Source organism: Danio rerio, chromosome 18 (genome assembly GCF_049306965.1).
Source record: "Danio rerio strain Tuebingen ecotype United States chromosome 18, GRCz12tu, whole genome shotgun sequence".
Classification (NCBI taxonomy): Eukaryota; Metazoa; Chordata; class Actinopteri; order Cypriniformes; family Danionidae; genus Danio; species Danio rerio.
This window is the reverse complement of record NC_133193.1, coordinates 37,054,508-37,068,259: the sequence shown is the minus strand read 5'-3', so window position 1 is coordinate 37,068,259 and position 13,752 is coordinate 37,054,508. Positions and strand designations below refer to the sequence as shown.

Here is a 13,752-nt window from a genome sequence, read left to right as displayed (position 1 = left end):
AGGCCAGTGCTTTAATGCCGATTGAGTGTGTGCTGCAGATTTTTCATGAAACCTTTTGGAATAACAAAGTTTGTTCCCCCAACCAAAATCCACATCAGTAAAATTAATCATTATGTTTTCTATGAAGCATTTAGACTTAAGAGCGAAGTCTATAATTTACCAGAGTAACAGCTGTTAATGGTCGACGTGGGTGTTTATCCAATCACCAGCACTTTTACTACAAGTTGGTATTTAGTGATTGTTGAATGTTTAGAGAATGATTTTCCCAAAAAATGATAATTCTTTTATTAATTACGTTGTATTATTATTTGGTTTTTATTTCTGAGTAAATCAACTCTTTAAAATACTGTACTGTAAAACGTTTCTTTGTTTTTATAATGCTGATTCTGTTGTTTTATATCATATAATGAAGGCAGGGCTTTAGGGAGAGGGATCTTGAGTGTTGTATATACTTTTAAACAGCAACAACAAACGTTTTTATTCATCATTCTTAAAGTCTATATAAATTAAAATAAAGGCAAATCTTCTGTACAACGCACAGAACACGTGCTTTGGTTATTTTAAGCAAATATATGCATGTAGAAAAGGTTTGCTTGTAAAACTAAAACGCGTTTTAACTGTTTTGTCCTAGTTGCTACCCGTTTATAGTGGGCGGAGTTTCATTTTGTAGTTTTTTTCCCTCTGTAAACAACATGCCGTCAGTTCCTGCAGATAATACAGACGATGCTAAACCCTCCAAAAATTTTGTTGCACTTTTATCAAACTTTGCTGACGATCATTTAACAGTTGTCCGGGTAAGTAGACTCGACCATGCGTGTCATTTCAATAAATTGTATAAACAGCCTGTATGATTCATGTTTTAAACGAGAAACTCGTGCATGCAATGTTATATTGTGCTATTTTATGTATTTGTTGTCCTTATGCCAACAGAGCATCAGCACATGTATTGGTCTCGCGGGGCTTCTCATAGTAGCCAGGAGCATCAGACTGGTACATGCACACACACACACGGGCGCGCGCGCATCCTAACAAATAATGTTGCCTAAACCAATGGGTCTCAACGTAGCGACCTTTTAACAATGTTGGGGGTTCTAAGTGGTTGTAGAAGGTTCTTACAATGCTGTCACAAAGTTGGCCGTAGTTTAGGCTGTCTGGACAACCACTGTATTACTTTTATAATGTTTTTAACTTATTGTTTTATATACTGATCTACTTTGATCATTTAAAGTGCTTTTTTATCCTTACTTGTAAGTCGCTTTGGATAAAACCATATGCTAAACATGTAACTGTAAATAATATAATATAGCCATTTCGGTCACACTTTACAATAAGGTTCATTAGTTAATGTTAATTAATGCATTAACTAACATGAACAAACAATGAACAATACATTTACTACTGTATTTGTTCATGTTACTTAACGTTAGTTAATTAAAATACAGTAGTTCATTGTTAGTTCATGTTAACTCATGGTGCATTATGTTAACAAGCATGGACTTGCATGTTTATAATGCATTGGTAAATGTTCAATTATGATTAATAAATTCTGTACGTGTGTTGTTCATGATTAGTTCATGTTAGTAAATGCATTAACTAACGAACCTTATTGTAAAGTGTTACCGCCATTTCCAGTTTGATATGAGTAGCAGTGTGATATTCGCACATTCGGACTTTCCCCTTAATAAAAGTATTATTTGCAAACTAAATTGCAAAATCATATTATCAGTGAATGACTATCAAAGTACAACATTGTTCACAGCCAAATAAACTGTGTTAATGTTGTTTTCAAGTCATACTTGCATGCTAAATCCGATTGAATATTCATAGTAACATGGTAAAACAATATAGAGACTTCTAAATGAACGAATGTGCGAATATAAACCAACTTTACCTCAATTAACAAGTTGTGATATGCAGCCATTTCACACTGCTACAAGTGCAATATTGCATTTATACTGTTCCCTACTGAAAAAAAATAAATAAATAAAAATATAAAAATCTTAATCCACCCTAAGCTGGGTTTAGCTGGTCGACCAGTCTGGTTTTAAAGGGGTTTTGGCCATTTCCAGCTTAGTTTCCAGGCATTTCCAGCCTTGTCTTAGCTGGTCATCTCCCAGCCTAACCAGCTAAGACCCGGCTGGAAATGGCCAAAACCCATTTAAAACCAGGCTGGTCGACCAGCTAAAACCAGCGAACTAGCCTAAGGTGTTTTTTCAGTAGGGTTCGACGGCATAATTGTGTATATAAAAGGAAAAGCAAACACAGAGAGTCTAAGAATTCTTTTGTATCAGGATTTACTTTCGTCATTAGCAATAATTAACCCCAAAAAAGCCAAAGCAAACTCTACCAGATACACTACCAGACTATGGTGTAAATACTACAACATACAAGAGAGAGATCAACTTAGAAAGTCATTTACCAGTTTTATAATGTTTTGGTCAAATGTAGGTTGAAATTATGCTGTTTTCTCCTCTAAGGGCTTATTATGTGGTCTCTGTCCCCATCTTGTGGCAGAACTACAACCGTCTTTTCTCTGCTTAGTATACGCTGCATCTCCTAAATCAGGGGTGTCAAACTCAATTCCTGGAGGGCCGAAGCCCTGCACAGTTTAGTTCCAACCCTGCTCCAACACACTTACCTGTAGGTTTCAAACAAGCCTGAAGGACTCAATTAGTTTGATCAGGTGTGTTTAATTAGGGTTGGAACTAAACTATGCAGAGCTGCGGCCCTTTTGGAACTGAGTTTGACACCTGTGTCCTAAATTATAAATATTTTAAAATACGCACTATCCGTTTAAATAAACTGCATAGTTGCAATCTAAACAACTACATTCTCACCTAAAAAAAATCCTCAAAGGTACATTGTTGTCCACCAGCTGCAATATTTGTCAAAATGTAGTAAGTTTATTGATCTGCTGTAACTCTGTGGACTAAGGCCCCATTTACACTAGTGCGTCTTAGTTTTAAAACATCGTTTTAGAATGAAAACGATCCGCATCCACATTAGCGTTTTATCCAGCGTTTCTGAGAAGCTCTCTGTCCACACCAAAACGCTGAAACGCACATCACTTGACCACACACACACTATCTACCCAGATAAGAGCTTTGCTTGTCGGACTGCTCAAGCATCTCCTGCTGGATCTAATCTCACTATATTTATTAAACGTGATATTTCATTCATCTTGTTGTCTACATCTAACGACATGTTCCCTGACGTTGGTCATTGGAATCTATTATTTGTTCTCAGGTAACGTGTTTTGGCTGAGTGCGAAGATAAGTTAATGATTATTGTAACCATGTAGCCTCTGTATATTGACTGATCGCTTGCCTTTATTTCCTATAATGTAGAAATTTATTGTATGTTATACTTTTATAATGCCCATTATCGATTATTAAAACTGATATTCAGCAAAAGAGAGGGTATGTTTAGTATTTTCACTGAAATTGAAAGGAGGCAGTTGTTATAGGCTCCGTTTTGTTGTAAATATCCACACAGTGAAGATGATTCTCATATATGCAGCACAACGCCTCAACATTTCTGCTGTCTGTTAAGTTGCGAATATCAAAATAAAATAGGCAGTTCCCTAAATTATGTTTTCATTTTATTGTTGAGAAAGTGAAACAACGTAGCCAGGATGATGTGAATAAGGTTATAAAGTACACTGTTCCCTTATGAAGATTTACCCCTGTCCTCGGAAGTCTGTTTTCCGTATCAAATTAAGGAGGGGGAGACTACAGCCTTGATCAAACTTGCAAAGTCTGAACTTGCAAGAAGAGGATGCAGGACTGAACTGTGTGTAACTTTAGGCTACTTAATATTTCGGAAAATCCCCAATCAGAGTGGCGAATGTCTGCTGCCCCGCCTCCGTTTTCAGATGTCTCCGTTTTCCCCCATCCACACTGAGCATAGCAGCAGCGTTTTAGAATGAAAACGGCCTCACCAGCGTTTTCAAAACGCTCCGTTTTCGGCGCTCGAAAACCCCGGCGTAGTGTGGTAGGATGGCGTAACCGTAGCAAAACTTATGCGTTTTAAAACGAAAACGCATTAGTGTAAACGGGGCCTAAGTAATACAGCAGGTGAGGAGGCTGTACAGGTTTTGATATTGCAGAATATTGCAGATTTAAGAACCTGACAGAATAAATATACACACTTTTCCCTGCTGTTTCACTGCAAACCTAAATGTATTTAGTAAATGTAAACAGACATTGATTTTGATGACTGCAGCACACTCCAAAATACTTGGCACAGAAGCAAAATAAAAGTTTAAAGGTTAAAGAATATCCAAATTTGACAGTTTTGAAATCTTTAGAAGTCTTAAATAAATGTAAACTGGTAATATAGGAGGATATCAAATGATTTAATTTTGTAGTTAAAAGGAAAGTTGACCTGACATAATGTTAAACATGTCTCTGTCCCAACAATTTAGGGTGGGTTGCAGCCATTAAAATCTAAACTTCTTTGTATAAAAAACAATCTATTTGCGCACAGAAAACATTGAAAATATTTTCTTTGTACGTTTGTCAATTAAATAAAGTTAAATAGAATCAGCAAAAGTCATATTCTTGATTTAAGGGGGTATATGCACACACTTAATTTCAGTCAGCCAGCCCCAGGGCTTCTGCTAAATTGTCATCTCATACAAAATCGCTGTGTTTAAGATCTGATTTCTTTAAAAAAACAGAGACCATCACTGCCTGGCTGAGATACGATTTTAAGTGTGCCTTAAATTAGATTTTTCCATGCCATGCCTTTAAAAATGGAAATTAATTTCACCCGAGTAATTTCAGTGGTGTTTTTGCACTAGCCTACTGTTAATGACGGAGTTTAAAAGGTCTTTCGTTACTTTTTACGTTTTAACAACTAAATGAATGCTGAAGTTAATGTAACTGAATGCATTGTAATTAGATAACAATGATGCTGTAAAAGGAACCTTATGAAATAGAAAATAGTCACAATAACATCTCACCGGAGTTCATCATTGGCTGAAAAACACTAGCTGTGCATGTAGCCCATTGTGTCATGTTTAGAATTGGCATTGTAAGGGCTTCTTTTATATACTACATCTTTATGATGGTGAAGTTGTGACATTCACCAGCAGAGGCTCCTAATATCCTATCAGTTTTTTTGTTGTTTTTTTTTTTGGCTCATGTTTTCTTTTCTTTGTTCTGCAGATGACCAAATTCGGCTCCGGCACTGATATTCCAGCACGGTTCATTGAGAGGAATATCATTATTAGAGGACGACTGAGAAATATCACAGAAAAAGGGCTTGAAGTGGAACACATTCCGATTTCTGTCCCTTTACTCAGTCGCCTGCTTGCTAAACGTAAGAACACACACAAGCCCTCATGTGCAGTGCTTCAGAAAGACCCCCGCACACTTTAATTAAATGTCCTACTGGTGGGCCTGTACATTTATTTCACAGCTGTCAGAGGGACCACTGTGTACATCTAAACAGCTGCTCTCAATTAAGTCTTCATCTTTAGAAGCACAAATCTCTTAGAAACAGCTTTTTATCACTCTTCATAATTGTGCTTCTGCTGTGTCAGAAAATGCGGAGAAGGGTTTTTCTTTCGCCGTCGTAGTGACTTTGAACTTGGATTGAAACCCATTGACTTATTAGAGAGTTCTCTCTCTTGTCGTCCTGTTGTTACGCTCCAAACATTGTAAAATGCAGATTCATCTGGTTTCAGTTAAATTAAACTGCTTTTGGTTTTGCAGCAACATTTGCAAATTTACAAGATTTTATTAAAGTCTTTTCAAATGAATCTCAGCAAACCATTCAATCAAAGTAATTGTATTACGAACCAGCCGTGCCTTCAAAATGAGTTTAGATGTGATTTAAATGTAACTTTTTTTTAACACTATACAATCATAGATCAAGTATCTGCATTGTAACGAGATTATGTGTGTCAGGGTCATTGTGATTCACAGATGGCTATGTTTAGCTTGGTCTCTTGGGATTCACACCATATGGACGTATATAACTTTCTCCTGTACCATCCACAGACTGATTCTTCTAGCATACATGGTATCTGCAGGGGTCCTAAAAAGCCTTATAATGTCTTAATTTTCAAAAACCAATTTTATAACTTAAAAAGTCTTAAATCCACTAAAATATTGTTTTGTAGATTTTAAATCATTTTAAACGGGTCTTAATTTTCCTGTCCATGTAAAGCTTTACTCAGTCGGGCCAACACCCATCCAATCACTTACAATATATGTCAATAAAAGTTTTAAGAAATTTTTATTTATTAACTTATTAATTCGTTTAATTTACTTATTAATGTGGTTTAATTATCTTCTTTACAATAACATTTATTTAAAATTTTTTATAAGGTCAAGACCATTTAAAAGTCTGTGTAAGTCTGAAATGTCATGACCTATCAGCAGTGCTAGACAGAATCTGTGGACATTTTTTGCTATTTCAAAATCTTCGGATTTATGCGGAATGATTTTGAGAGTATAGTAACTTAACACATGAAATAATACTTTTTATTTAAGGTCTGCTATGCATATCTAGTTAGAACCACATCTTTGGTAAACAAAGTCTCAAATAATATATCTACTTATAGACGGAAAATATTACTTTACAGACGTATTGTACATAAATCATATACATTTGCATATTACTACTGAAATCAATATGAAATCTGAATAAATATATATTTGTACACATGATTAAATGAATAGATTGAATGATGCTCAAAAGTGAAGATTTCTGCTTGTGCAGATTGAGTATGGGCCTTCCTATTAGTTTTGTTCACATATTGGTGAACAAGAAATATTTTACTCAAAAATGTAAATAAAAAAAACTACATAATTTACTCTTAAGTCATTCTTGTTATATACACTACTGTACACACCAAGGCTGCATTCATTTATTCATTTTCTTTTTGGCTTAGTCCCTTTATTAATCTGGGGTCGCCACAGCTGAATTAACCGCCAACTTATCCAGCATCTGTGTTACGCAGCAGATGCCCTTCCAGCTGCAACCCATCACTGGGAAAGGGCTGCATTTGTTAAATTAAAAATAGAAGTACAAATTGCACAATTGTGAAATGTTGTTCCATTATAAAATTAATAACATTTCTTTCAATCATTTATTTCACTGATTTTAAAGAGGAATTTTCAGCTTTAATACTCCAATTTTCAGTCACATGATCCTCAAGAAATCACTCCTAATAATAATAATAATAATTATTATTATTATTATTATAATTATAATTATTATTATTAATGGTAATGGTAATAAAAGCCGTAATGACTGGAGTAATAATATAATTTGACTCTACATACATTAAGAAGGCAAATATTTAAAATTGTAATAAAAATTTAACAACTTTCTTACATTTAATAAATTCCACCTTGATGAACGGAATAATCAAACATTCAGTTCATTTAAATTTCAATTCACCTTTATTTCTGTAGTGCTTTTACAATGTAGATGTGTCTAAGCAGCTTCACATAGAAAATCATAGTAAATTTAAATAGTGTCAGTCTAGTTTTTTAGAGTTTAAGTTCAGTTAAGTTCAGCTCAGTTCAGTGTGGTTTTATAATCACTACTGAGAGACCAAATGCTTAAGAGCAAATCCATCGATGCGCAGCTCTACAGATCCTGAACCATGCAAGCTGGTGGCGACAGCTGCGAGGAAAAAAACTTCACCAATTGGCGAAAGTGCAGAATTAAAAAACCTCTGGCCAAACGTCCTGTGCATGAAAAAACTGACCTCAAACTTTTGACCAGTAGTGCATTTAATTAACTTTTTCTGTCAAACAAACACAGTCAGAGTGGTTAAAAATGTTTATCCTGACTCTTCCATGCTCTTTAATGGTGTTGGATAATGGCTTTTATTTTGAAGCTTTTAAATGCGCATAAATCCTTCGTAAAACTACCACATAAGCCACCAGGGGGTTAATGCTCATCTTATAAAGTGGATTGATGTGTTTTTGTATTATGGTACTTTTTATATTCCTTTTTCTGCACAGCACTTTGGTTCTGTGTGTGGTGTAAAAACTGCTATATAAATTAATTGAAATTGATTTGAAAAGGGTAACAAAAATAATTCACATTTTTACAGTCATTGATTTCTGGCAGCATTATGCACGACTGATGTATACAGTGTGTGACACATGACATAAGATGCATATGTAGCAGAAGCTCAAGAAGTAGTTGTATCTTTTGGGAACCACTTACCATAACGTTTCTTTTCCACAGAAAGTAGTGATGAACAAGAAAACAAGTTGGCTTGATGTAAAATTATAATCTTATTCAGAATAATGTTTTTTAATGTGTCTGATATGGTAGTCGCACATAACTTGCAATCCGCCGACACCAGAAGTCAGTGATTGGAATTTATTATTTTAAGAGCCCCTATTATGGGTTTTTGAAAATGACCTTCTATTCAATGTGTACCACAGCTCTAAGTGAAGTGAAATCTCCAGCTAAGGATTACATCTGAAAGTGTGCCGTGTTTAAAACTATTGATTCATCTATAAAAGAGTCGACTCATACTGGTTCCAATGAATCGCCGCGTTAACGAGTCTTTAGCCGTGCCATTGTGACATCGCTAAGGAACTCAACCCCCTGCCCATTGTTGCACGCTCAGACCCAGGAAAATAGAGGCTGTTTCTCAATATGCGTTCTTCAGCGGCCTTGCGGCCTTGTGTTCTCGTGTAACGTCAGAACAGAGGACGTGTGAAACTTCCCGGATGTGTTCTTGATATCAATTCTTCCTGTCTCACCCTGAACACAGTCGACCAATCACAACTAACTATAGGTTATCCGACTAATCAGTGCATACTGTAGATACTCTGTGTGACAGAAAAAAAAACGTCATTCACACCAATGATGGCTTCAGGTTGAATTATTCTTTAAACACATAAAACAGACCTTTCTTTACATTGGTTAAAAAACCTCAATGCTTAATGTCGGCTCCGTAAGCTACTTTCCCATCATAAAAGAGCACTTTGAAAAAGAGTCTTGTTGATCTAGAGGTTTTAAAGGGTCGTTGGGCTTGACTTCGGCAGGTCAGACTGAAGCCCTCCTGGATGTGCGTTTGGCTGGGGTGGAGTTGACCTCTGAAGGGCACCACTGGATCGGTCAACAGCTGAGACCCGCTGAGACAGTTTGGCTCCGACTGATCGCTCGACAGAACGAGACCCTTCACTGCCTAGTGTCAGTTAACAAGGTGGGTGAGATATACCAGATTAGCACAGGGTCAGAGGCCACAGTTGAAGCGTTAGCTTGACAAATGTAAGGCTGTGAAGTATTGGAAAAGGATTCTTTAGGTTTACAACTTTTTACGTTTACAACTGCCAGACCTCCGTTGTCCACAACAATATTTGAAGACCCCATGATTCCTCTAGATGTTTCTGATGCACTACATTTACTTGCAAATTTTTTTCAGACTGTTCTATCTATCTATCTATCTATCTATCTATCTATCTATCTATCTATCTATCTATCTATCTATCTATCTATCTATCTATCTATCTATCTATCTATCTATCCATCCATCCATCCATCCATCCATCCATCCATCCATCCATCCATCCATCCATCCATCCATCCATCCATCCATCCATCCATCCATCCATCCATTTATCCATCCTTTTTCAAACTTTTATTCTATCTATCTATCTATCTATCTATCTATCTATCTATCTATCTATCTATCTATCTATCTATCTATCTATCTATCTATCTATCTATCTATCCATCCATCCATCCATCCATCCATCCATCCATCCATCCATCCATCCATCCATCCATCCATCCATCCATCCATCCATCCATCCATCCATCCATCCATCCATCCATCCATCCATCCATCCATCCATCCATCCATCCATCCATCCATCCATACATACATACATACATCCATAAATATATACATACATAAACTCTTTAGATATTTTTTTATCTTTAGCATTTTAATTGATAAATGTTTGAAGTAATTATTTGTAATTTAATTACCATTAAATAATTGAAAGCTTGGCAAAAATGATTTACATTACTTTTAAAAATGGGCAAGTATAATATTTACTTATTTATGTGAGTATAATATATCTTTATGGAACATGATCTTTTCTCAATATTCAAATGATTTTTGGCATAAAATAAAATTGATCAAATTTGAAAAATTAAGGGGAACCAAATAATATCGTGTAAGACTTGTAATCATTTAAATTTGATTATTATAAAAAATAATTTTTGCAATAGATGAATAACTCTATTTAACCCACTTAATCCCCCTGACTGTGTTTTCTAGGGGTCCCTCTTTAACACTTGTGTAAATGAGGAACTTTTAAGGCTTGGTTTGGCTAGGACGTCTCCTCTTGTGGTTCTGGACCCTCACTCTCAGATTTACTGGAGTCTCTATAAGCGCTTACTTCGCGCTGAAAGCAAAGCTGAGAAAAAAGGAAAAGGCCTTTGGAAGGAAGAGAGTCGCTGGGAGAGATTTACTGATGTCTTGAGGAACAATATGCTGCTTGTCTCACTTAAGAAACTCTTCAAATGGAGATCTGGTACTAAAGAAAAGTGAAACATTCCATTTTCCATGTTGGTGATTTGTTTGATGTTATTAAATATTTACTTTAAATCAGACTGATCTCAGACATAATTTCAAGAATTAAGGGAGGGAGCACGATTAAACATGTCCATCCGAGAATGTAAATGTCCATGTGTTATTCTGCTTACTGACACTTGTAAAGAATCTCCCCTTCGTGTCTTGCTCATGAAGACAGACTGTCTTTACCCCTGCTGTAATGGTTGTAGCATTCTATAATCCATCACGTTATTCATGCTGTCCTACACCTGTAGTGTCGGACCCTGTCATCATACTCCTGACAACCGGAAAGCCTTTGTACTCTGCCCTCCTCCCATAAATCCATATCCTACAGACCTCTCGGTTTTCTCTTTCCCTGGGGAGATGGGGGAGTGCTTTGTCATGATGACATGGCAGTGGGGGTCTACCAATGCCCCTGTGGAGATCCCCATTACTATAGAAACATCACAGTCTGAAGACAAAGTGTATCAGGGGGGCATTTCTCAGGGTCCTAAAAGCCATAGTGCTTGTAGAGCACACAACAGAGACTACGAGAGGGGGGAAATGCTTGAATACAATAACTATTGTAGTTCAGAACATTGTTTTCAACTAATATTATGTGGGGTCTAAAAAACTCAAAAATGCAAAAATAATTTAATTATTAAAAATGTTACATCATGCATGTGAATTGTAAATTGGTATTCAGAACGTTGTAGAATCTATGCAGATGCTATTTTTCTCTACTAAGTAGAGCCAACTTAATAGTTTTAGTCATTTTCACCTATCTATGTGACTAGGGAGGAGAAACACAAGAGAAAAGTTTTTCCAGTTGTGTACATTGCTGTGGTGTAAATGTACTCTGTGTTTGCTTACATTGTCTGTAAAAAAACACAGCATTCCAAAAAAACATTTTATTTGTTTCACATGATTTTATTGCGATTTCATGAGGGAAAATAAAGATAACTGAAGCACATTTTATCACAATTGCTTTTTTTAACTTACAACATTTATTTAATTTAGTTTAATGTGTGTTACGCCTGGTTTATACTTGTGCCTTGTGCGTTGTCATGCATTTATACTTCTGCATTCTATTTGTGTTGCTCTGCAATAACACTTCTTAAATGCTAGCTGGGGTCCGTTCTTCGTACCTCGCTTAAATGATCTAAGATTATTTGGCAGATCCTGGATCTTTTCATCTTGATAACTGATCTCTCGCTAATTTGGTTCTTCAAACAAGTTCGCGAATCAGATTAGACTGTCTGTATAAACTGATCTGAGATCGCTGCGTCTGTTGTGAAGGACAGGTCTATCGATCCTCGAAATCATGATCAGCAATGCAACGATTGGCTGACGGCACAACTGCGTAATGACATCATCTGATTAATATTCAATTATCCATGTGAGCTAAATTACATCAAATTAGCTGTAAACGGCTTGTTAAATATGACACGCAATAACCTTCAACATTTGTTGTGAGCTGCAGGCTTTACACTGTCATGTGTCAAGAGTATTCATCATGTATTACAATGCAAATCAATGTATTTAGTTCCACATTTAGAAAAGATTTTCTTTATTATAGTTTTTTAATCGGTGTAAAGAATTACTGGTTGTTTACAAAAGCATTTTCATATTGGTAAAGGCGTCTGCAACTTTTGTGAAGCATCAAATCACCAGCATATTAACTATCAAAACATGTTTATGACTGCTGAAATGTATTATTGCTTTTAAAAAGTCACATATTGTGCATTTCTATTATAAACAATTTGTACTAAAGCGATCTAAAAAGTTCATATCAATAAGTTTTCTCTTTGCACCACCAGGTGGCAGTCTTTGTACTTTCATTTCGAGGGTGCAGATTGCATACGTTTTATTAATATGTATAACTTAATTTATTTTATTAATGACTATAACTTTGTATATATAGTTTAAAAATATGTACCATTTTCCCAAGTGTATATAACTACTACTGTAAGAAAATATCAGAATTCCGAACATACTTTCTGTATTATCTTTGCATGCACTGAGCCGATCTAATCCTGTTTATATGAATTGAACCTGCTCCCGATCAGGTTTGACCTAGCAGAACTGTTGCTATGACAACAGCTCTCGGATCAGCTTTGAAGAACGAAACAATCCTGGATCATGTCAAATCGTCAATATCCAAATCCAGCTTACTGAGTAATCCACGTACGAAAAACGGACCCCTGGCAGTAAGGTTTTTATGTTCCTCTATATCAAGTTTCTTCGCTGGTGTTTTTTTTTTTTTTAACGCTACCTTAATGTAGAAGTAGCTCAAACACGCAAATGTGCAACAGCTTTAATCATAAGGTACACAAAAAACAAAACTTTCCATCTGGACCTCCTTCATGGGACCTGATACTTGTAAACACTCGCTCCAATGGGTTCACGCAGCTCTCGGTCCCGCCCAGACTAGTCAGCACTACCAAGCTGACCAATCACAGAGCTTGCACTATGCGTTGTTGCGTTGTGTAGTAAAATTGTTTTGATCATCAGCGATGTGTGCATCAGCGACGGCCATGGCAACGGCCATGCAACCACATGCAGGCTGGACCAGAGCATACATGTGCTCTTGATGCAGAAGTATAAATCCGCCTCGTGAGTTTTACTCACAATTGTTTATTGTCTAGATGGATAAAAAAGTATATATATTTTCCAAAGTATTTATTTTCCAAATATAATTGAAATGTTATCAGTGGACGACACAGGGTTGGCTCAGTGGTTAGCACTGTCACCTCACAGCACCCCACAGGTTGTTGGTTTCGACTGGGTCAGTTGGAATTTCTGTGTGGAGGTTACATGTTCTCCATGTGTTTATGTGGGTTTCCTCTAAGTGCTCTGGTTTCCCCCACAGTCCAAAGGCATGCACTATAGGTGTATTGAATAAGCTACATTGGGTGTAGTGTATCATTCATTCATTTTCTTTTCGGCTTAGTTCCTTTTATTAATCAGGGGTCGCCACAGCGGAATAAAACGCCAACTTATCCAGCAAATGTTTTACGCCGCAAATGCCCTTCCAGCCACAACCCAACACTGGGGAACACCTATGCACACTCTTCCAAACACATACACTATAAACAATTTAGCTTATCCAATTCACTTATACCGCATGTCTTTGGACTTCCGGAGCGTCTGGAGCAAACCCACACGGATAACTTCTCCACACAGAAATGCCAACGGCCAGT

The 13,752-nt window shown here is 36.4% G+C and overlaps 1 protein-coding gene across 1 annotated transcript; it reads left to right on the top strand.

Moving 5' to 3' along the window:
• The first annotated feature begins 676 nt into the window (after positions 1-676).
• c18h3orf33 (c18h3orf33 homolog (H. sapiens)) lies at positions 677-11,527 on the top strand. Its single transcript, NM_001144796.1, has 5 exons — positions 677-794; positions 931-990; positions 5,172-5,325; positions 9,030-9,190; positions 10,274-11,527. Exons 1-5 carry the CDS (start codon positions 693-695, stop codon positions 10,544-10,546), a joined length of 750 nt encoding a protein of 249 aa, NP_001138268.1. The 5' UTR covers positions 677-692; the 3' UTR covers positions 10,547-11,527.
• The last annotated feature ends 2,225 nt before the right edge of the window (positions 11,528-13,752 follow it).